Genomic DNA, 26,034 nt, shown 5'->3' with positions numbered 1-26,034 from the left:
ACAATGTAGGGAAGAATACCCAGTGGAAAAAAGTCTCTTCAACAAATGGTGTTGGGAAAACTGGACAGAAACATGCAAAAGAATGAAACTGGACCACTTCCTTACACCATACACAAAAATCAATTCAAAATGGATGAAAGACCTAATGAGAGACAATGTTCTCTAGAGGAGAACACAGGCAGTAAGCTCTTTGACACTGGCTATAGCAACTTCTTAATAGATATGTTTCCTGAGGCAACAGAAACAAAAACAAAAATAAATTATTGGGACTTCATCAAAATAAAACACTTCTGCACAGCAAAGGAAACAATCAGCAAAACTAAAAGGCAACCTAAGGAATGACATATTTGCAAAAGACATATTGGATAAAAGGTTAGTATGCAAAATATATAAGGAACTTATACAATCCAACACCCAAAAACAAATAATCCAGTTAAAAAATGGGCAGTAGATGTGAATACTTTTCCAAAGAAGACATCCAGATGGCAAAGACCCATGAAAAGGTGCTCAACATCACTTATCATCAGAGAAATATACATAAAAAACTACAATGAGATATCACCGCCCACCAGTCAGAATGGCTAAAGTTAACAACACAAGGAACAACAGGTGTTGGCAAGGATTCAGAGAAAGGGGAACACTCTTACCATGTTGGTAGGAATGAAAACTGGTACAGCCATTGTGGAAAAACAGTATGGAGGTTCTTCAAAAAGTTAAAAATAGAACTATCTTACTATCTAGCAATTGTACTACTAGGTATTTACCCAAGGAAATGTATGTACCCACGGAATACAAAAAATATAATTTCAAGGGACACATGCATGCTGATGTTTACAGCAGCATTAGCAACAATAGTTGTGCTTGTTTTTCCATGTCGCCTTTCCACATAAACACTCTACTTTTGTTAAAATTTAAAAATAAAATATATTGGGGCACCTGGGTGGCTCAGTGGGTTAAGCTAGGGTCATGATCTCACGGTTCGTGAGTTCAAGCCCCACATCCGGCTCTGTGCTGACAGCTCAGAGCCTGGAGCCTGCTTCAGATTCTGTGTCTCCCTCTCTCTTTGCCCCTCACATGCTCATGCTCTGTTTCTCACTGTCTCTCAATAATAAATAAACGTTAAAAAATTAAAAATAAAAATAAAATATATTGATAAATCAGCTTTCAGCAGTATAAAATTTTAGTAATGACTGACCAGAAGGCTAATTCTCTGAAATTTAGTAAAGGCTAATTCTATGAAAATCACAAAACATCTAGATATCCCGAGAAACCGGTAAACTTATTAACACAATTCTTATAAACAAAGCAGAAAATTTACTAGAACCATGTCTGTTGCTTTCGATGGAGATATTTACCCCATGGATGCTTTGTAACTATTTGTTTACTGACTGGCTTTTCCTAGATGACAGCTGCTTGAAGAGGAAAAAAGTCATTCAAAGGAGTTGCTCGCAAAGCTCTCCAACACAAGGTCCCAATGGCATAATGATTGAAAAATGAAAATCAATATCTTGATTTTGTTCTCAGTTTTGAAAAGCCAAACAATTCAGGCCCTTAGAAACTCAATATGTCAGCAGTCTACGGAATCCTACAGAAGCCCCTTTTTAAAAGTCATTTTCAAAATAAATATAAACCAAGGTAATTGTGTTGCAAGATGGTAAATCTACAATAACCGTGATGAGAAAATTCTGTCACTCCAAACAAATAAAAACTCTTAATTCCAATCCGTTGATAAAGAAAATACTCCAAACAGGTGTATACAAAATACACATCTCTCAAGATATTAGGAAAGTGTTATCCTTAGCATCATATAAATGATTTTTTCAAGACCCAAGAAAACTGCATTTAAATAAGCACAGCTATGGAAAAGGATGATAAGATAGAGGATACAAACCTGCTTTCTCAAACATCCGGTTCAGTTGATTATGGAAGAATATATTAAAACCGACACAAATATATTATCTACTATAATTTTACTTATATAAGAAATAACTGGAACAATATACATATGAGTTGCAGAGGACAAATTAAAATATAAAACAATGTCAGTTAAATATAAAGAATTAAGGTGGTCAGTCAGTAACAGAAAATATTGCAAAGTTCATCTTCCAGACTCTGGAGTCAGACTTCCTGAGTCCAATAACCTGGTGCTGTGCTTACCGTGACCGTGGACTGGTTACTTAAAGCCTCTAGTCCTAATTGTTTTGTAAAATGGCAGCAATACTACTTAACAGTGTAGTTGGGGGAATTAAATGACACAATCAAAAAATCAAAATTAGTAAATATCTACTGTAAACAAACAAAAAAATATATGTAAAAGCCTTGGAGAAGTCGAAAATGTTTACAACAGTGTTTGCCACATAAAGCCGCATTATTACCTATGGCAAAAATGATGAGATTTCTCACTTATTTTTATAAAATAGGATCCCTCCTGCATCGTTAGAGATTGAATCAGATCCATATGTATTATATTATTGTACTATATGTTCTTTTTGACTTAGTGATTATTTACAAAGCTTTCCGTCATTAAAAACTGTTTTTCTGAAACTCCACATATGAGCGAAATCATATGGTATTTGTCTTTCTCTGACTGACTTATTTTGCTTAGCGTAATACACTCTATCTAGCTTCACCCACATTGTTGCAAATGGCAAGATTTCATTCTTAAAATGAAAGATCTGATGGCTGAGTAATAATATTCCATTGTATATACACACCACATCTTCTTTATCCATTCTGAATTCTACTCCTGAAACCAATATTGCACTGTATGTCAATTACAAGTTAAATACAAAGTAAAAAACCCTGTTTTCATACAGTTCTTGATGACATGTTGGCATTCATTATGATATGAACAAAAAATAGTCTTTAAAGTGAGCTAAAAAAAAACCAGTATAAAATCAGTAAGAAAAATTATATCATTATATTTATTTGGGGTTCAGATAAAAAATACTTAGATTTCAAAGCATATATTTTAAGTGAGGTATAACTCACACACAGTGGAATGCCCAGATTGTCATTGTACATTTGGATAAATAGTTACAATTGTATACACTCATAAACACACACCCCAACCCTGTTTGCCCCTTTCCAGTCTCTCCCAGGCCCACTCCCTAAGTCAACCACTACTGCAGTATCTTTCACCATACATTAGTTTTGCCTAATTTTAGAACTTCATAGAAATTTAATTATATCATGTATATTCTTTTGCGTCTGGCTTATTTTTCTTAGCCTAGTATTTTTCAGGTTCATCCATGCTGTTGTATGTATCATTGATTCAATACATTTTACAGTATTCTACTGAAAAGGTAGAAGATAATTTGCTTATTGATTCTCCGGTCAATGGAGATATGAGTTACTTCCAGATTGATACTCAAAATTAAAAATGCTATGTACATTCCTGAACAGCTGTTTATGTCAACATAGTTGTTGAATTGCTCAGCCATATGGTAAGTGTATAATTAACTTTCTGAGAAACTGCCAGTCTGCTTTACGTTCCCAGTAGCAATTTATGAGCTCCTACAACCCCACCAAAATTTAGTATTAGTCTTTGTAATTTTAGCCATTCTGGCCAGTGTTCGTTCAGTGCATTTCTCTGATGACTGATGATATTGTGTGTTATTCATGTATTTATTGGCCATTAGAATATCTTCTTTTCTGTGTTCAAATCTTTTGCTTATTCAGTTGTTTTTGGTCCATACTTTCTCAATTGGATTACCTTAGCTATGTCTAAAATTCATTAACCATATGTGGGTGGTTCTATTTCAATATTATCTATTTGGTAGCTTTCTGTAAACTAAGATTTTCTATATTCCTGATCATGTTGACTGTAAATATAGTTCTACTTCATCCTTCCTAAAAGTACATTAGCCTAATTGAAATGGCTGGGATCTCTAGCACAGGGCTACATAGAAGTGATGAGAGAGACTATCCATACCTGATTTACAGTTTTGGGAGAAAAACATCCAGTCTTTTTTACCACTGGGTATTTCTGGAGGTTTCTCATAGAAAAAAACTTTGATCGTGTTTAGAAATTTTCCTTCTATTCTTATATGTTTTGTTTTTGTTTTTGTTTTTTTAAGTCATGAAAGGGTGGTGAATTTTGCAAAGTGCCTTTTCTGCATATACTGAGATCACATGAATTTTCTTGGTAAGTCTGTTAATACTGTGGATTATATTCATTGTTTTATGAATGTGAAAACATTTCATTCCTGGGATAAATCCCAGTTGATCATCATGTATTATTCTTTTTATATGTTGCTGGATTCTGTTTACTAATATGTAAGGCTTTTACTTCTATGAATATAGAAGATACTGGTCTGAGTTTGTGTTTTTCTTGTGTTGTCTTTGTTTTTGATACTGAGGCAATGCTGATCTCATAATGAGTTAGGAAATCTTCCCTACTCTCTCTTGTAAAAAGTTTGTGTAAGAGTGCTATTATTTCTTCTTCAAATGTATGATGGCAGAATACATTTGGCACTAGAGTTGTATTTGTGGCAAGGTTTATAATTTTAAATACAATATTTAATTAGAATAGGGTAATTTATGTTTTCTAATACCAGTTTTGGGAATTTTAATCTTTCAAGGAATGTGTATGTTAACCTAAATTATTGATTACTGGCAAAGATTTTTTTTTCATATTTATACTGACCTGTTATGTTTTTAATAGCTTTATCAATATATACTGCTCTTATTTTTATATTTAAATTTCCTGTTTTTCCCCTTATTATTCATGTTTTCTTCTAACATATTTATAAGAGCTGTTGGGACCTGTATGCCAATTCTAATATTTCTGTCCTTTCTGGTTCTATTTCAATTAACTGATTTTTTTTTCCTCATGGCTGTGGGTTATACATTCTTCTTCACATGTTTAAATTTCTGAATGGATGCTAGACATTAATGATATCATGTTGTCGACTAGCTGTGAATCAGCAAGATCCTTTTCAAAGTTTGTTTCTAAGCTTTGTTAGAATCATTCTACCATAGCTTTTATCCTACGGCTATACATTACCATATGGTTAAGTTGTAAACGTTTAGGGTCTCTACTCAATGCCCGGAGTATTAAATAAGGTCTTGTCATTATGGCTGGATAGAATGTGGATGGTCCCAACCACTTGTGCGTTGTTCAGTTCACAGCTTCTTGGCAGTAGTTCTTTTCTCAGCAGTTTTTCCTTCTTTGGCCTTGTGGAATGTCTTCCTGCACAGGTGCAACTTAGTAGTCAACGAATAATCGAGAAAGCCTCTATGTAAATTTCTCGAGCTCTTCTTCACAATTTTCTTCTCTCCATGACCATGACCCAGAAATAATACCTACATCAGTACTCCTGAACAGTTCAACTCCATACTGGGCTAAAACTTATAAACCGTGAGCTCATGACCTGAGCCAAAGTTGGACAGTTAACCAACTGAGCCACCCAGAAGTCCCTCACATTCTTTTTTAGAACCTCCAAGAAATTATATTTGTTTTAAATAATTAGGTATTTTGATAGCTATGCTTTTCAAAAAAAGAGATATGCTTTTTAAAAAAATCGTCTTAATATGCAAGTTTGGGGGGCAAATCACCAGTCGCATGCAGTTAAGACTAAATAAATGAAGAATGTGAATAGCATAAAATACTATTGAGTCACTAAAAATCACATTACTTTAGTCAGTCAAAATCATGAACAGTGCTAATGATATACTTTTACACAAGAAAGCAGAATACAAAACTATGTGCTGTATGATACAAATATTTTGGGGACCAAAAACTCTTAAGAGTTAAAAAGAAAACTGGAAAGACATAAAAGTGTAGTGTGGTATTAACATTAATATTTTTACTTATGGGTTTTCCCCATAATCCACATTATATGAAATAAATATATATTACTGTATATTTGACAATTTTATTTTATTTTACATTTATTTTGAGAGACACACACACACAGTGAGAGAGAGAGAGAGAGAGAGAAAGAAAACGTGTTCACATGAGCATGGGTAGAGCAGAGAGAGAGGGAGAGAGAGAATCCCAAGCAGGCTCCACTCTAAGCCCCAACATTGGGGCTCAATCTCATGAATCTCAAGATCATGACCTGAGCTGAAATCAAGAGTTGGACGCTCAACTGACGAGCCACCCAGAGGCTCCTGACAAATATTTTAAACCATTTAAGCCTGACATTTAACAGCCATCTAACATACATATTGAAATAAAGCTTGTCTTCTTTTCTTTGTTCATATATTCTTTCCATTTCCACCTTACTTTTCTCTGAGACCCTGTTCTCTTTCTGATTTCATGATTGCCATATATTTGTGGTATTTCCCAAATTTTTAGGTATGCCCCTTTCCTTTCTTTCAAATTTTAATTTCATATTTCCCTGTGCCTACATTTAGATTAATTCACTTTTTCCTCAAATTCAATGTATCTAAACTTATTCTCTTCATGAATAAACATTCCTTCCTGATTACCTAATTCTTCTCAACAACATCATTTTTCTTATCTCTTAGTTTTACAGTATTAACTTTTCCAGTGATTCTCCTCTCTCCTTCACATTAAATTTCTCCTCAAGTCCCTTTGGATAACACCACTTATATACAGTGGTTATCTCTTTTGCTGCTTGTGGAAGCTTTGTTGTATTGACAGTCCCAAATAAATGGCTTCCCTCTATTCACACCCTTTGCCCTGTGTTCTGTGTTCTGCCCTGTGTCCTACTCTGATTCCATCTCTTAAAAGAATATTACTGAATCTCTGAACCTTATATATGGACTTATATACTGGACTGACTATATCAATAGCCATTCTGTCATCTTTTTAGAGTAATAAAGCTGAAAAAGCATAAACTACATTATCTTTTTTAGTTGAATTATAATAGACAAACAATGGTATATTAATTTCAGATAAACAAGACAGTGATTTGATATTTTTTTTTCATTAGGAAATGATCATCATGATAGGTCTAGTTACCATCTATTACTTCATAAAATTTATAATATTATTGACTATATTCTCTATGTTATACATTACATTCCCATGACAAATTTATTTCATAACTTGAAGTTGTACCTCTTAGTCCCCTTCACCCATTTTTCCCGTCCTCTCACCTCCCTTCATTCTGGTAACCGCCAGTTCTCTAAGAGTCTGTTTTTGTTTTGTTTGTCCATTTGTTTTGTTTTAGGTTCCACATATAAGTTAAATCATACTTATATGATTTTATCTGTCTCATTTGTTTCACTTAGCATGATACCTTCTACCACCCTCCCTGTTGTCACGAATGGCAAGATTTCATTCTTTTATTTTTTCCCGCTGAGCAATATTCCGCTGTGTGTGCTGTGTGTATACCAGCTCTTCCTTATCAATTCATTTATCAATTGACACATATGCGGTTTTCATATCTTGGCTATTATAAATAATGCTGCAATGAACACAGGGATATATATATATATATATATATATATATATACATATATATATATATATATCTTTTCAAATTAGTGTTATCATTTTGTTCAAATAAATACTCAGAAGTGACACTGCTATTCATACGGTAATTCTATTTTTAATTTTTTGAAGACCCTTGATACTTCTAGCCATAGGCGTTGCACCAACTTATATTCTTACCATCAGTACGAGAGAGTCCTCCTGCTTATATTCTCAGCAACACCTGTTATTATCTTTTTGATACCAGCCATTCTGATAGGTGTGAGGTGATATCTCACTGTGGTTTTGATTTGCATTTCCCCAATGATTAGTAATGCTGAGTTTCTTTTCATGTTGTTGTTGGCTATCTGTATGCCTTTTTTGCAAAAATGTTTATTCAGATCCTATGCCCATTTTTAAGTGAGTATTTTATTGTTGTTATTGAGTTGTGGGAGTTCTTTTGATATTAACACCTTAGCCAATATATCATTTACAAGTATCTTTTCCCATTCAGTAGGTTGTTTCTTCATTTTGTTAATGGTTTCTTTCACTGTGCACAAGCTTTTTGTTTGATGTCATACCATTTATCGTGCGTGAGGAGAAATATCCAAGAGAAAACTTCTTAGACTGATGTCAAAGCAGAAATACGTATATTTTCTTTTAGAAGCTTATTTTTTCAGGTCTTACATTTAAGTCTTTAAACCATTTTGAGCTTATTTTTGTGTATGGTGTAAGAAAGAGGTCTAGTTTCATTTTTATTTCATTTTTATTAATTTATTTATTTTTGAGAGGGAGAGTGAGCACAAGCTGGGGAGGGGCAGAGTGAAAGGAGACAGAAAATCCCAAGCAGACTCTGTGTTGTTAGTATACAGTCCAATATGGAACTCAAACTCATGAACTGTGAGATCATGACCTGAGCCGAAATCAAGAGTCTGACGCTTAACTGACTGACCCACACAGGAGCCCCTAGCTTCATTATTTTGCATGTAGTTGTCCAGTTTTCTCAACACCATTTATTGAAGAGACTGTCTTTTCCCCATTGCATATTCTTGTCTCCTTTGTGATAGATTAATTGATCATATAAGTGTGAGTTTATTTCTGGGCTCCCTATCCTGTTCCATTGATCTATGTGTTGCTTTTTATACAAGTACTATAACTATTTTGATTATTATAGCTTTGTTAGTACAGTTTGAAATCTGGGAGTGTGACACCTTCACATATTTTTATTTCTTGAGACTGCTTTGGCCTTTTGGGGGTCCTTTGTGGTTCCATACAAATTTTATGATTACTTATTCTAGTTCTGTGAAAAAAATTAATTAGAATTCTGATAGGGATTCCATTGAGTCTACACTTTGCTTTGAGTAGTATGGATATTTTAACAATATTAGTTCTTCTAACCTATGGACACAATATATCTTTCCATTTATTTCTGTCACTTTCAATTTCTTTCACCAGTGACTTTCTTATATTTTCAGTGTACTGGTCTTTCTCCTCCTCGGTTAAATTTACTCCTTGATACTGTATTCTTTTTGATACAATTTTTAAATGAGATTTTTTTCTTAATTTCTCTCTCTGATACTTCATTATAATTATATAGAAACACAGCAGATTTTTGTTTATTGATTTTGTATCCTACAACTTTACTGAATTCATTCTAATAGTTTTTTGGTAGAGTCTTTAGGGTTTTCTATCTATAGTATCATGTCATCTGCAAATAGCAACAGTTTTACTTCTCTAGCTCTAAGTTGGATGTATTTTATTTCTTTTCTTGCCTAATTGCTAGAGATATAACATCCTACAGTATGTTGAAAGAAGTGAATAATGGGTATCCTTGTTCCTGATCTTAGAGGAATAGCTTAATAGCTTTCAGCTTTTCACCTTTAGGTATGTTAGCTGTGGTTTGTCATACATGACCTTTATTATGTTGCAATGCATTTCCTCTGCACCTACCTTTGTTGAAAGTTTTTAATCATAAATGATGATGAATTTTGTCAAATGCTTTTTCTGCATCTATTGAGATGATACGATTTTTATACTTTGTTTGTTAATGTGGTGTATCCCATTGATTGATTTGTGGATGTTACACCATCCTTGCATCCCTGGAATGAATCCCAGTTGGCCATGGAGTATGATATTTTTAATGTATTGTTGAGTTTGGTTTGCTAGCATTTTGTTGAGGATTTTTGCATCTATGTTCATTAGGAATATTGGCCTGTAATTTTCTTTTTCGTGTGTCTTTGTGGTTTTGGTATCAGGGTAATGCTGGCCTTGTAAAATGAGTTTAGAAGTGTTCCATCTTCCTCAATTTTTGTAATAATTTGAGAATATGTATTAACTCTTCTTTAAATGTTTGGTATAATTCACCTGTGAAGCTATCTGGTCCTAGACTTTTGTTTGTTGAGAGCTCTGATGACTAGTTTTGTTTTGTTACTAGCAATTGGTCTGTTCAGATATTCTGTTTCTTCATGATTTAGTCTTGGAAGATTGTATGTTTCTAGGAATTTAGGCATTTCTTCTAGTTTGTGTAAATTGTTGGTATGTAATTGTTCATAGTATTATCTTATGACCCTTTGTATTTCTGTGGTACTGGTTGTAATTTCTCTTCTGTCTGTTTTTATTTATTTGAGCTCTCGCTCTTTTTTTCTTGATGAATCTGGGTTAAGGTTTGCTAATTTTATCTTTTAAAAAATGAACTCTTAGTTTTATTGATGTTTTCTCTTGTGTTTTCTTTTGTATCTATTTAATTTATTTCTATTTTTATTTTTATTATTCCCTTCCTTCTACTGACTTTGGGCTTTTTTGGTTGTTTGGTTCTTCTTTTTCTAGTTCCTTTAGCTGTAATGTTAACATTGTTTTTTGAGATTTTTTTTCATTTCTTGAGGTAGGCCTGTATCATTATGAACTTGCCTCTTAAAACTGTCCTAAATATTTTAGAGCATTGCGTTCCATTTTCATTTGTCTCTATGTACTTTATTTCCTCTTAATTTCTTCATTGACACATTGGTTGTTTAGTAGTATGTTGTTTAACATCCACAGGTGTGTTTTTTCACCTTTTACTTATAATTGATTTCGTTTCATACTGTTTTGGTAAAAAAAAAAAAAGATGTTTGATATAACTTCAATCTTCTTAAATTTATTAAGATTTGTTTTGTGGCCTAACATGTGATCTGTCCTGGAGAATGCTCCATGAGCACCTGAAAATAATGTGTTTTGGATGGTGTGTTCTGTATATGTCTATTAAGTCCATCTGGTCCAAAGTGTCATTTAGATCCTCTGCCTCCTGATTAATTTCCTGTCTGTATGATCTATCCATTGAAGTAAGTGGTCTCTTAAATTTCTCTATTATTGTTGTGCTACTATGAATTTCTCCCTTCATGTTTCTTAATATTTGATTTATATATTTAGTGCTCCTTTGTTGAGTGCATGGGCATTCACAATTCTTACATCCTTTTTTGGATTAATCCTTCTGTCATTATGCAATGCCCTTGTTTGCCATTTTATCTGATATACGTATTTCTATCCCAGATTTTTTAAAATTTAAATTCAAGTTAGTTAAAATACAGTATACTCTTGGCTTCAGGAATAGAACCCAGTGATTCATCTCTGACATATGACACCCAGTGTTCATCCCATAAAGTGCCCTCTTTAATGTCCATCACCCATTTAACCTATATCTCCACCCTCTACCCCCCACCCCATCAACCCTCAGTTTGTTCTGTATTTAAGAGTCTTTTATGGTTTGTCTCCTGCTCTGTTTTTATCTTGCTTTTTTTTCCCTTCCCCTATGTTATCTTTTATGTTTCTTAAATTCCACAAATGAATGAAATCATATTCCATTTGCATGGAATATCCTTTTCCATTCCTTCACTTTCAGTCATGATGTCTCTAGGTCTGAAGTGGGTCTCTTTCAGGAAGCATATAAATGGGTTTATTATTTTTTTCTTTATCCATTCAATCATCTTATGTTTTTTTATTGCTGTATGTAGTCCATTTACATCATTTCCATTTAAAGTAATTATTGATAAGTATACACTTATTGCCATTCTCCTAATTGCTTTCTGGTTGTTTTTGTAGTTCTCTGTTCCTTTCTTCTTCTCTTGCTCTTTCCTTGTGGTTTGATTATGTTTTTAGTGTTACACTGGAATTCCTTTCTCTTTATTCTTTGTGTATCTATTACATGTTTTTGGTTTGTGGTTACTATAAGGTTCATATAGAACATCCTAAGTATACTTCAGTCTAATTTGATGGTAACTTCGAACACATTGTAAAAGCACTAAATTTTTTACCCTTCTCCCCACATTTTATGTATTTGACATATTTGACATATTTTTTATTTTGTATATCCCTTAACTAATTATTGTAGATATACCTGGCTTAACTCCTTTTGTCTTTTAACCTTCATAGTAGCTTTATAAGTGATTAATTTACTACCTTTACCATGTTTTCTTTTACCAGTGAAATTTTTTATCTCATAATTTTCTTCTTCTTCTGTCTTTTTCCACTTAAATAAGTACACTTAACATTTTTTGTAAGGCTGGTTTAGTGATAATAAACTCCTTTAACTTTTGTATGGGAAATGACTTATGTTTCCTTTAATTCTGAATGATAGCCTTGCTGGGTAGAATGTTATTTGTTGTAGTGTTTTTCCTTTCAGTACTTTGAATAATATATCATGCCACTCTCTTCTGGGCTACAAAATTTCTGCTGTAACATAAGCTGATAGTCTTATGGGTGTTTCCTTGTATGTAACTAGTTGCTTTTCTCTAGCTGCATTTAATATTTTATCTTTGATTTTTCACATTTTGATTATTAATGTCTTGGTGTAGACCTCTTTGACTTCATCTTTATTAGGATTCTCTATGCTTCCTGGATCTGAGTATCTGTTTCCTTCCACAGGTTAGGGAAGTTTTCAGCTTCAAATAATTTTTCTGGCCCTTTTTCTCTCTCTTATTCTGGAATCCCTATAATGTGAGTGTTATACATTTGATGGTATTCCAGAAGTCCCTTAACTTATCCTCATTTTTAAAATTATTTTTTCATTTTGTTGTTCAGTTTGTATGATTTATACTACCCTGTCTTTCAGATTGCTGATCCATTCTTTTGCATCCTCTAATCTGCTGTTGATTCCATCTAGTGTATTTTTCATTTCAGTTATTGCATTTTTCAGCCCTGATTGGTTCCTTTTTATGTTGTTTGTCTCTTTGTTAAAGCTTTCACTGTGTTTATCCATTCTTCCCCCAAGTTCAGTGAGCACCTTTGTGACTATTACTTTGAACTCTTTATAAAATGGAGACTGCTTATGTTAATTTTACTTAGTTTTTTCCCCTGAGGTTTTGTCTTGTTCTTTCATTTGGAACATACTCCTCTGTTTCTTCATTTTGCTTAGCTCTCTGCATTTGTTTCTATGTTTTAGGTAGTCAGCTATATTTCCTGGTTTTGAAAGTAGTGTACTGATGTTGAAGGCATTCTTTGGGGCACAGAAATGCAATACTTCCTGTTCTTCAGAATAATGCACTCCAGTGGGTGTCCTCTTTGTGGACTGTGTGTGGTCCCCAGTGGCTGGTTAAGAGTCCCAGCTGCAGCTGCTGTGGGCATACTGATGGGTGGGTTTAGTTCTTGGTGTTGCTGGCTGGGAGGCCTGGTGGCAAGTGTTGTGGATTTGTTGCTGGGTAGGGCTCTTCCTTCCCTCTCTGAGGCAGAAGTTGCTTTGAAGGAGTCCCGATCCTGGATAAGGCTGCCCACCATGTATGGCAGGGTGGGAGCCACATTGGAAGGGCAGCTGCCAGGGTAGGTGGGTTTGGTCAGGGCAGCCACAGAACACCAGGGTGGGTCACACAGTGCTATCAAGGTTGATGGAGAGTGTTCAGAACTGGCATGGGCCAACTAGGCTGAAGAAGGATAAGAACAATTGTGCCTGCCAATACTTCTGTCCCCAGAGAACGTTCCTACAGATCCCTGACCCTTCAGCATGCCCTAAAAGTAGTCGATAAATGTCCTTCACTTAAGGCCCAGGTACTTTACGAACTGCTGCCTCTGTGTTGGGTCCAAGAATAAGTAAGATTGTCTGCAGGCCAATCCTACAGACCTCCAGCTCTCCTGAAGCTAAGCCCTACTGATTTTCAAAGCCAGATATTAAGGGAACTTTCTGGTACATATCCTTGAAGGGAGGAGGTGCTCAATGTGGACTTTAACTTCACTCTTCAGGAAGGACCTCCACACCTGTGTTATCTCTCCTATTTGTGGGATGGTGTGCTGGGGGTCTGGGTCCCAACCAGACTACCTCTCTGCCCCTATTCTTTTTGATGTGGCTTTTTCTTTATATCTTAGCTGTGTTAAAGTTGTTCTGATAGTCTTCAGTTTCTTCTCCAATACAGTTGCTCTATATGTAGTTATTGCATGGTGTGTCCATGAGAGGAGGTAAGCTCAGGATCTTCCTACCTTGACATCTTGAACCTTCTCCTCGGTATTTTGTTAAACTACATTTCCTATACTCTCTTGCTGGTAGGGTTATGAATATAAAGTTGGTTTAGAAACAAATTCACTCACAAAAACTTTGTAGTTCAAACTGAATCACATAGTGAGACAGGTACAGCACAGGTCACACATTTGTCTGTTGTACATTCTGGCAGGGCTGTTTTCTGGAACCTGTGACTATAGCAGCATCTCCTTGATTTATTAAGAAGCTTCCTGGTCATGATGGCAAAGCAGCAACTCCTTTGGTAGTCAAGTTCTGCTGTGTGATTATGGGAGTCATTCATGAAAGTACAGCCTGAAATTTCTTTCCTCAGCCCTCTCAACAATCCATAGCTACTCATGCATCCTTTCTGCTTAAAATGGCTGACGTGGATATTGTCATATACTATAAGAATGCCAACTAATAGTTTCCTTGTCTTTAAACAAGGAAACCAACTAATTGTTTCCTCACCAACTAATAGTTTCCTTGTCTCCTTGATGGAGAAAATTTATGTAAAGCATGTTAATACCCTATTTATCACCTGCCAGAAAGTAGTTATTGTTCCATTGTTATCCTTCTTCCCAAGTGATTTAACAATCAAGATGCCTGGGTTTGAATTATGGCTTTAGCATATGTTCTTTCTGCAATCTTGGTCAAGTTGCTTAACCACTCTAAGGTTTTATTTCTTTATCTATATATTAGGTAAAAGGTACAATTACTTCATGGAGATTCATGAAAATTAAATGAGAATATGTAAATAAAAATTTCTTGTCTGTACTTTGTTATTTTCCATACAAGCAATCTAATTTCATCAAGTCATTTCCCACATGGCTTCCTGTTTTTAAATTCCATGACCTTACCTTGCACTTTCAGAATGCTGGGCACACATTTTAAAAAGTACAGCCAGTGCCTCTATTTTCTGTTATCTTCTGCTTTTCAAATACATTTTTCAAGTTGTTTCTTTTCCATGACATCTTTTCAGGGACCTGCAACCTACCTTGATCACTTCCTTGATGTTGGAGCTTCTACAAACACCAGCAAGTGTTTTAGCACTTCACTGTTTTTTTTCAATTTAGTAAATGTGTCTTCTTTCTTTCTCAAATGCACTTTTAGCCCCTTAATACCAGTAACAATTACTTAAAAAAATCTAACAGAGCACTTAAGAGAGTTTACCATTTAGTAGTCACCTAGATGATTTATCATGTCATTCACCGAATTAAATTAGATTAAATGGTATTTTTGGAATATATTATTAAATGTAGGGAACTTAGACGTAAGCAATCGGTGAAATATTATGTAAAATTATATACATATTTTTCTAATTAAATTTTTTCTTTTTTACCCAAACATTTCTTCCTGTCTCTGATTTCCTTTAATTGTGCTTCATTCTATCACAGAGACAGTAATGGTATTAAAAGTTGGCAAAGTGAACACATGATATACCAGTATCAACATGAAAATAAAGGAATGACTTCTGTTCCTCAGACACGTTTGTCAGCATTGATGTAAGAGTTTGCACAGATAAGAGAGCTGAGAGCACGGGTTTTCAACCCTGGCTGCAAATTGGGATGCCTGAAGAGCTTTAATAATACCAATACCTGCATCTTAAATCCAGATACTTCCTTTTGACCAAACTAGCATATGGCTTAACAATAGGGTATTTAAAAGTTAACCAGATGATTCTCATGAGCAATTAGAAATAAAAACCACTGGTTAGAGGCTGGTCTTCATACAGCATCCTTTCCTATTCACTTTCCTCTCAATGTTTTGCTCTAGGAACATGACGCCTGATTAGAGAGATTTAAGGCCATTCATCTAAGCATTCCTTGTCACCAGTGGTACCTTTGGCACATATATGCATGTAAGGATGATAAGATGGTATTATTTTGAAAACTATTTTCTGAAAATATCTTTACAATTTTAGTAGACAGTAATTTTATTCACATACTTTGGGGAAAAAAGGTAATGAAACTAAAATATCAGCCGGGCAAGAAGAATAGAGAGGAGAAAAGAAAGAAAAGTCTATAGCTGTATTAAATAAATAAGAGTTACAGTTTCGGGTTACATGTACCTGATTGATGGTACCCAGAATGTCAGTGAAGCTGTTTACTTCTGATAAAAGCTGAGATATTATAGATTTTCTCAACAAGCTGCAACTTCCCAGGGTTACCAGACTCTGAGACACATGGTGCTGCACCTGAAACTAAAGATAAAAATGAATAGGTTTCTACTTTCTATCAAGTCAAGTCAAAATATATTTAGTGGGCATTTTCTAAGACTTCATTACTGAATTCATACTGTCAGGAGTATAAAAAGTGTCAACATAATTCTGGGTCAGTCTTAAGTGAAACTGTGAAATAGACACATTATAACTATATAAGTAATATCTTCTATAGCAATTAATATTTTGAAATGTATGACAAAGTGCTGAAATATAAGTTTTAGCTGAAATATCAAAATAAATAATTATATTTAGATGATAGACCATATATATAATGAATGAATAAAAAAATAAAAGAGATGATAAAACTCTTAAGTGCTTATCTACTAGGAATAAGGATAGATATAGATATATATAAAAAGTGAAAGAATGGAGTTTGAAAATGTCTTTTGGGATAGCTGTTGGTACACTATGAATCTCAACTCCACACTGGAGAGACAGGTAGAAGGACTTCTCTATTCTCCATAAGTCAGGAGAGAGGCATTTGACAGAGAGGTGAAAAATGTAGAACTATAAATTTTCATCTAGAGGCAGCAAAAAGTACTCACGACTAAACAAATATAAAAGGACATTAGGAGACAACAAACTATATCCCATACAATTATTAAGAGAAAGGCCATCTGATTATAAATCACATTAAAGTTATGTATAAATCATAGCTGGAACTTCATTAAATATACCCTTTAATATATTTTGGAGAAAGGAAGCTTCAGAAGTATCTTAAAGAAATAGCACATACCTTGCCATGTTAAAGTCATATTAAGGAGACATTGCTTTTGTATATAAAATGTTTAAATGATAATGTTAAGTAAATAATGGTCTATGAAATTAGGAAATGTCACCTGTGTCCTTTAAGATAAACACTTAATGTAGATATTTCTCAAATAGATATTTTAATAATACACCTTAAAATTTAATCAATGACAGTAAAATGGTGAACATATTAGAGTTCAAAAGAAATTTCTATTATAAATACAGATTTATGTAACTAGTTCTTAGTAATAGTTTCCTAAGTCAACTTGTCAACTCAATACTAAAACCACATTGATTTGTTACCATAAGAAATCATAGTTATTTATCATTATTATTTCTTAATAATGTAACTGGCTAAGACACCCTCTGTAGCTCTCCACTGCCAGTTTTTTGCAGATTTTTCACATTTTTGTTTGTACCTGAAAAGAGAATACTCCTATATAAACTCTAAAAAAATTTCTGTTGAGTATTCCACTGATGCTTTAGTTGTACTTATGTCTTTTCTTAATATTTAATTCTTTAGGAGATAAAGTGCAGAACAAATTCACAGTAAAATAAAAGGTACTTCAGACAGTGGGAATGAAATTATGAGGGTATTAACAAGGTTAGGTTTGTGGACTCTGGAACCTAACTGCCTGAGTCAAATGTCACCTCTACTGCTTATTAACTTTTACTAGCAAGTTACCTTTTTTAATGTTTGAGCTTCCACACCTGCAAAATAATGATTGTGAAAGCACCCACTTCAGCTGTTGTGCATATTAATTTAGACAGTAAAAATGGTTAACACAGTGCCAGGCATTGAATAAGTGTTCAATAAGTGTCACATGTTATAATGTAAAAGCACTGAAGGATACAGAAATTTAATTTATTGAACCCTGAAAAGTTAAATACTAGTAATAAAATAAAAATAAATGTTTTTTCTAGAGTTAATACAATCCTATTAGAGAACACTGATAAGAAGAAAAGTTCATCATAAACACCTTTTCCAGAATCTAGATAGGAATTGTTACTGTCTCCCCAATATGACTGAGGTTTGTAAGAGAACAAAGACTAAGTATATAACTGTTAAGGTAATGTAAAATTCTGTTAACGTTTTATAAAAATGGCCTCTATACTTTTTTACATTTTAATTGACACTTGCCCTTTTGAAAACACAGTGGAACTTTTGAAAGAGGCTGGCCTGGAGGCTAGGGCTTATATCATACAATATACAAGTGGCTACTGTGGTGGAAAACATGGAAGGTCTCATTCAATACTTATGCTATCTTTTTCTACTCTAGCACATCTTCCTGTATTTCAGGGACTGGAAAGTTATTAATAATTTCCCCCAGATTCCTGTGCAGTTAGAATTTTGGATATTATTTGAGTTCTGCCCATCGGAAGTACTCACTTGAGATTTTTATTTAGAAGAACATTACGGAAGAAGAGAAGCAGGGCAGCATGCATTCTGTTAGTGACGACTGGCAGAGGGGACATGGTTTTGGCTCATCCTGCAGCTGGTTCAAAGCTTCCTACTTTTGCAAATTCTTAATCCTGATGGAAGCAGTAGGATGCTACCTTGGTGGCTTAGTGGTTTGGGAGTCATTCTTGTAAACTCAGCCTTCTCAAATACGTGTGAACTCAGCCAAATCAAATGTGCGTTGATCTACATATTCCACTGGAGGATTCACAGAACCCAGTGCTGACATTTAAGTCTTGAAATACGCAGAGGCGGAAATTCCTACCACATGTTCAATACATTTGCCTATCTGATCTGTGTAAACGATAGAAGGATCTTGGAGAATGGCAGTGAATTAGCACAGATTTCATCAGGGGTAGTTCTGTTCCAGTTGTAGTTCCTTTCTTAGCACAATCAACACTGCTTCTGATATTGTTAGACAGGTCTTAATCTGGGAATATATTTTATTATCCCAATAAGGATAGAATGAAGCAGCTTGCATTCACCTAATGAGACATTCAGTATAATTTTTCTGTCCTATTTAAGGCCATGTCAACTTGCTGGGCTCTGTGTCATTACTTAGTTCGTAGGACTGTGATCATGAAAACATTCCACAGAACATCATGCTGGTATACTTTATTGATATCATGTTGATATGGCAATTTTTTAAAAGTCCCTGGTTAAAAAACATGCATTACAAGAGAGTGGACCCCAGGATTCAGGTACCTGATACACCTGGGACGTTTCTGGGTCTGATGCATGTTAGAATACCCCTTCAAAGTGAAAAAACAGGTTGCTTTTGTATGTATTTCCTATCAGTAATAAAAACATATTAATACTTGATGGAAATTTGTGGATATTTGGGGAAGCATATATTCATTTAGGCTTACCATTTGGATGGAAACACTGAGTAAATCCTGTCTATAAACTTTGAGAAGAGCCCAGAGTCATATAAAGATCTCTAGCTGGTCTAAGTTGAGGAACAGGAAGCTCTGCTACTTGGGCCTGACAACAATGATATCTAACGTTCTTGGAGTTCATCAGTAACTTTATGAAGCCTGTAGCTGATTGTAATAAGAAAATCACAAAGAAAATTACACTTGGTTTGGGAAGAAAGTCAAACCTTTCTTGGCAAATAAGTATAATCTTACACACGCACACACACACATACATATAACTATTTGGTCCTACAAGAGATTAAATAACTGCCTGATCATGGGACACCGATCAGTCACATATGCCCAAAGCTGCTCATTTGAACAGTGGTACCTAAAGTCAGTTATACACAGCAACACTCTGTCATCAAGTAGCTACACTATATATAAAATCATGATCAAGCAGGAAATAAAAGCAGAAGTGGTGCTTGAACAGTTAGTTCCAACTAGAATACCACTCCTTATAAGGTTGAGTTATAAGAAATTTATGTTCTAAACCAGTGACAAATATATGATGCTCTTTCTCTGATACCCAGAATACATGAGTTCAGGAACCAAGGTATGAAAGAGACTGAGAACTCTTAATGTTACATCTAATGATTCATTGGTAAAGTATTCTTTACACCCTTGTGACTGGATTCTGGCTTAGAAGTCTAAATAAACAAGTAAGAATGGTTTCTACTAAAGAACCCCACAATTGTTTCATGAATTGGAGGCTGAAATTTCCACCTGGCTATATGAAGTTCTTTGTGCCACCCTATCAATAGCAAATAGGACATTCCTATGTTGGCTAGAGCAATTGATCTCTGGTTGAGAAAAACAGGCATTTAAAACACAATGGCAGCAGGGAAGATTGTATTTGGAAGCCAGGCGTTACCTGGTATGAATGTCCAAGTAATGTAAGTAAATAGAATATTATAGCAACCTCATGAGGCAAGACCACCAAAAGGCCAGATCCTTCAGAGATGAAACTGTGGGTAAATCCAATTAATTGAGGTTCTGGCTAAGGACAAGTGGAGGGTATAACTTCAGTGGAGGAAGAAAGTTAATATAAATTGTAGATTTATAACAAGTTGTACAACTGAAGGCCATGGAGGGTCATTTTTCTCTTTGTGTGTGTGTGTGTGTGTGTGTGTGTGTGTGTGTGTGTGTGTAGGTATGGCATTTTGGCAGTGGCTCACTTTATAATTTAGTCCATGAACTTCAACACATTGTGATGGAACTGGCATAGGCATGATTATCACATCATCACATAAAATCACATCACATCACCTCACATCACATGAAATGATTGACCCTTTGAATCTTTCCTTTTGAGAAGAGGTCTACAGATTTTTGTTTCTATAGAGAATTGGTACATTATGTCTTCCAAGTACAGTTTTGCTATTGATAGTTTGGGGAAGTTTGAACAAGGGAAAAAGCTTTATTGAATTCATATGTAAGTAAGTATATAAATAAATAAACCTAAATCTCTCTCTTGTTTGCACATGCTCTATCTATATATATATATAGATAGATATAGATATACACATATTACATAAAAGAGATCAGACTCTGAGGCCAGACTGCCTGTTCAAAACCTAACTCAGCAATTTACTACCTATGTGACCACTAGTAATCTACTATACTTCTCTGTAGCTTAGTTTTCTCACCTGTAAAAGGAGGATAAGAATAGCTACTATTTCCCAGGCTTGTTCTGAAAAATAAATGAGTTAATACATGGAAATATTTGTAATGAATGTTAGCTATTTTTAACTCTAAGGAAAGAAGATAACCAGATAGAAAGATCTCTTTCTCTCTCTCTCTCTCTCTCTCTCTCTCTCTCTCTCTCTCTCTCTCTCTCCCTCCCTCCTCTCTCTCTTTTTCCATCACATCTGCAGGAGAGCTCATACCTCCTCCACCCCATTGTTTCTTTCAAGGAGAAGAAGCACAGGTATGACTGAGGTCTGGACTAACATGCCAGAGGGAAAACACTATAGGGAAAGACTGGCAGAATCTTTCCTTAGGCTTTAGTTGCCAAAGAATTTAATCTCTTTGTGACTACAGTGATAAGAGACTCTAAGAGTGTGCCTATCTTCTAAGAATACTTCTCAGTTTAAAAAAGAAAAAATAGGGGCGCCTGGGTGGCTCAGTCGGTTAAGCGTCCGACTTCAGCTCAGGTCACGATCTCGCAGTCCGTGAGTTCGAGCCCCGCGTTGGGCTCTGGGCTGTGTCTCCCTCTCTCTCTGTCCCTCCCCCATTCATATTCTGTCTCTCTCTGTCTCAAAAATAAATAAACGTTAAAAAAAATAAAAAAAAATAAGTGAAAATTAGGAAAAACAAGGCATTGACCAAGAATGCTTAGATCAAGCTCTATTGTTGGTCAAAACTATGACTGACACATGGTACAGTCCAATTCTTTAAGGCAAAATTCCAAGTAGGCCTGTATTATAGTAGGGTTTTGCTCTAAAACTATGTATAAAACCAGGGGCGGTATTCCAGAAATCTTCTCAAAGGTGTCATTAAGTGGAAATCTACAAACTAGAGAGCTTGGCAGTTTCCAAAGGCAAGACCTGGGCTTTATAAACACAGGGAGGAACTCCTACAAAGTGTGTTTGGAAAGACAACAATAGTAGACAAGTTCAGCCCACATCAGAAGAACAGCAAGAAGTAACAGGCACCCTGGCAAGGGAGTACAACAGAAGAAAGGAGGCTCTGAGAAAAGGTCACGTTTGAAGACCCATGATCTGTCTGTAGACAGCAGGATCTCAGTTTTAAGTAGCTGGTAAGAAACTGGGAAGGCAGACAATGCAGAGAAGCAAGAAGACGGAAATAAGACAGGAACTCTGTTTCCATGCCTGCCAGAGAGGGAACAAGGCACAGAAAACATTTGTTGGGACTAGAATGTAAGGTAGGTCAAAATTTTTAGACGCACTACTAATCTGCTAATTTGTAATGAAATTATCCATGGCCCTTTGAATCATTGCCATGGTGCAGGTGAGAGCCCAGAGCCTGAGAAAGAGTTGAGCACACACGTATGGGTCAACTGACTGCTGGAAAAAGAGGTATAAGGGGAAAAATTAAACTATGTAAGGCACTGATATACATCAGGATATATTTATCATTGAGCTTCAAAACAAATTAAGACTTAAAAAATCAAAAGGCAAACAAATATTTGCTTAGGTTTAGAGCAAGGACGAGATGGAGCAGTCTCATGAAAAAAATGATATGGAGTTAACACATGACAAAAAAAATCTATTTTATTCTCACTTTTCCCATTCAAAGGAATGATCTTCAGTCTGGAGATAACAAACATAATAAATATAAATGATAAAGCAGAATTAAAGGTTCATATTCAATGAGTATGTAAGAATCTAGTTACCTGAACTGAACTCAAAGGTAGAAGAAATTTATCCTAAAGTACACAAAGTACTTGTAGATGTAATTAATAATATATTCCATTATAATTACTGAGAAACCATACAAAAGGCAACAAAGGAATAGAAGTAGGAAGGGCTATGTGAATTTTTTAAAAATGAAAGTAGTTGTCTCAACCCACGGAATAATATATGTGGATTCTAGCACAATTTTAGGATGCTGCTGTGCAGAAAATTTGTAGAAGAGCATACAGAGTCATTAGGAAGGTGCATCAATTAAAGAATAACGTCAGGCCACACCAACTTTAATTCCTGTCCTATTATGATAGAGTTGCTATGTTTTATCAAAAGAAGTCCCAGACATAGAATACGTTGATTTCAACAAGAACTCTGAGCAAGCCCTTAGGATTTCTTTTAGATACAGTAGGGACCACATAAGTTTCAGGATGGGTGAATAAACTGCTCCTAAAGAGAATGGATTATAATTTGCATGGGTTCTTCTAATAGCAGATCGTAGTACTTGCCTCTATAGAGTAACAGAAAAGAGGTGAGTGCTCGGAAGGTCACAAATGAATTCTGTGAAATAAATGTTAAGAAAACACTTTCAGATCAAAGGTATATAATCATGACAGAACAAGTGACAGAAACTGGTCATGTGGAAGGGCTGTCTAGGGACATGCCTTGGAAAATTCATTCATTCACTCTGTTTCTATTGTTATTTACTCATCTCACGCTACTAATGAACAAAATCAAGTAAAACCAACTAAAAACTATGGGGACAGTAAGAATTATGTGCTTTCTTCTGCCTAGACAAAAGAGTTGGGACACTCCATCTAGTATCCCAACAACCTGGATAATTACATTTCTCATTTTTTAAATGGAAGGAAATAACACTCAGACATGTTAAGTTCACATGGTGAGGGGCAGAGTCTAGTGTTAGGTTCAGATTTTTTTTAAACTTGAATGCCTATTATGTCTTCTGCTAGTGAAGTAAAACTTATAGGAAAACATGGCAACAGAGGAGCAGAAAACAGTATCAATATAAATATACTATGATTCATTAATATAACATGATTTATTTTGCCTTGTGTATAATTCTTAGTGTTTATATATTGTATCACTGAATCCTTAAAATAACCCTATGAGGAGGTATAATCTCAATTTAAATAACAGGGACCCAGGTATAGAGAGAGTAAGTAACTTGTTCAAAGTTAGATCAAATATACATAAGAATCAGAATTCCCTTGTGCTGTTAACCATTATATATCCAAAGCCATCACATCCCGATCTCTCGTGAAGGCATAAAAACTCTGAAAGCCCCCAGGAACACTTATGGAAAATTTCCAACCACTTGCCAGATTCTGATTACAATGTTTATCGATTGCCACAGTAAATGAAGGAAACACAATTGCTAGACGGTGCACCATCAATTTCTGTTAGTGAAGCAGCACTGGAAGCAAACTGAACAGTAGGGGAATCTTTTATAGGGACAGATGGTACCAGCCCTAAATCTGGGTAGACAACGCACTAAGTGTTTCCGACTTTCTTTTTTTTTTTTTTCCAGTATATGAAGTTTATTGTCAAATTGGTTTCCATACAACACCCAGTGCTCATCCCAAAAGGTGACCTCCTCAATGCCCATCACCCACCCTCCCTTCCCTCCCACCCCCCATCAACCCTCAGTTAGTGTTTCCTACTTTCAAAAGCATCTAACGTATTCCACCCCTTTATTTTCCTGTTATTCTATAACTAATATTAATTAATTGTATAAAGAAAACCAAAGTACTTAGGACAAGGAAACAATATTTTAGGGGATGTTACTTCTGGGAAGTGGGTAAATAAATAGGTATGAAAACCCTTTTCCCATAAATGCTATTAGTGCACCTAAAAACTTCTGAAACAACCCAAATCTTCAGCAATATCAACCATAGCTATTTATTAAATCTGGCTTATCAGAATGTAGATGATCACAGTAGGCAAGCAATTAGCAGACAGTAATGTCCAGAAAATTGACCTCTGGAACTAATCACGGCTTTAAGCAAACCAGCATGAGTAAGGGGCTGGGCCACTCCCCTAGCTCTCCGGATCAGAGCAGTGCCAATCTGTGCTGTAGAACAGAAACTGTTGTACAAAGATCTTAAAACTTCAGTGCATTAAAGTTAAAAGTAAATTATCCAGACTCAATTGAAAGTGAATCAGAAAAAAACCAAAAAACAAACAAAAAAAAAAAACGCTTTTAAAAAGCTCTCACTCAGGTGAAAAAATATATACTACAAAAGTAAGTATGTTACATAGTTTAGAGTAAAAGTTACTGTTGCAATTACGTACATAAAATGATGTTTTAAAAATAACTAGATGTATTAAGATTCTTATAAGGTAGGCAATCATTCATGAAAAAAACATGATTCTAAAGAAAAGGACACAATAAAATTAAAGCTATCAGAGCCAAATGTAAATGGTTCTACATTCATTCATTCTTTATGGCAAATATTGACTGAGTATGGTCCATGTGCCAGTGACTGTGCTAGACCCCATTATCACTTAGATTCAACGAAGAATAAAATAAGATTACTTTTGCTTCAGTAGTTACTTCTGCTTATGGTTGGCAAGATACTTTAAAACGCTATCAAAATGCAATTCAGCTTGATCCTGATGTGAAAGAATACTTTCCAAAAAGTTAAAAATGTGACTCTCATACAAATTTAGAGTAAATATATGTCAATGGTGTATTTATATTATTAGTGAGGGTAAAGAACACTTAGGAATTGAGTACTGGATTTAAAGAAAAACACTGAAATAATACTGTTAAGTTAGATACACAACTGGTTAGTATCTGACAGGATAAACCCCTAACATAACCTCTGGGGATGCCTGTGTGTGTGTGTACACAGAATTTTTTTTAAAGATATTTTTAATGTGTTCTTTAGTTTTGAGAGAGAGAGCAAACGAGCGTGAGCAGGGGAGGGGCAGAGGGAGACACAAATCCGAAGCAGGCTCCATGCTCTGAGCTGTCAGCACAGAGCCCGACACAGGGCTCGAACCCATGAACTGCAAGATCATGACCTGAGCCAAAGTCAGATACTTAACCCACTGAGCCACCCAGGTGCCCCCAGAATTTTTATATATAGAAATTGTTTACGTCTATACCAGATAAGAATTATGGGTTAATCTGGAACTTCACAGAGTCCAAATAAGTCTGACAAAATACACCCCCAGACATTTAAATAATCCTTGGGTTAGCCTGCTAAATAATGGCTTACAGTGTCAGAGAGGATAAGTTACCAACATCTTGCCTTAGTTACAGGATCATGATAATGTATTGTAACACTAGAAAAAGTAACATATATTAGTGTATCACTGAATTCTTAAGAAAAAAAAGGAAATCCTCAGAGGCCAAAAGAAATAGAAGAAATAAAAATATGATGAAATCAAACAATTAACTTTCAGGGGTGGATAAGCAGGGGTTGCCTTGTTGGCAAATAATATTAGC

At 35.0% G+C, this 26,034-nt stretch overlaps 1 protein-coding gene and 1 long non-coding RNA gene across 2 annotated transcripts in view; one reads left to right on the top strand and one right to left on the bottom strand.

Annotated features, from left to right (window-relative positions):
• Positions 1-26,034, bottom strand: part of MEI4 (meiotic double-stranded break formation protein 4) — a 202,754-nt gene that overhangs the window by 55,891 nt on the left and 120,829 nt on the right. Inside the window, exon 4 of the mRNA XM_006931862.3 lies at positions 15,913-16,044. Within this exon, the coding sequence (XP_006931924.2) occupies positions 15,913-16,044 (132 nt within the window). The remainder of the gene's footprint in view (positions 1-15,912; positions 16,045-26,034) is intronic.
• Positions 1-26,034, top strand: part of LOC123385438 — a 241,742-nt gene that overhangs the window by 192,979 nt on the left and 22,729 nt on the right. The window lies entirely within an intron of this gene.

The sequence above is a fragment of the Felis catus genome, chromosome B2 (assembly GCF_018350175.1).
Source record: "Felis catus isolate Fca126 chromosome B2, F.catus_Fca126_mat1.0, whole genome shotgun sequence".
Classification (NCBI taxonomy): domain Eukaryota; kingdom Metazoa; phylum Chordata; class Mammalia; order Carnivora; family Felidae; genus Felis; species Felis catus.
Note: the sequence above shows the minus strand (reverse complement) of the source record. Positions and strands in the feature narration are given on the sequence as shown.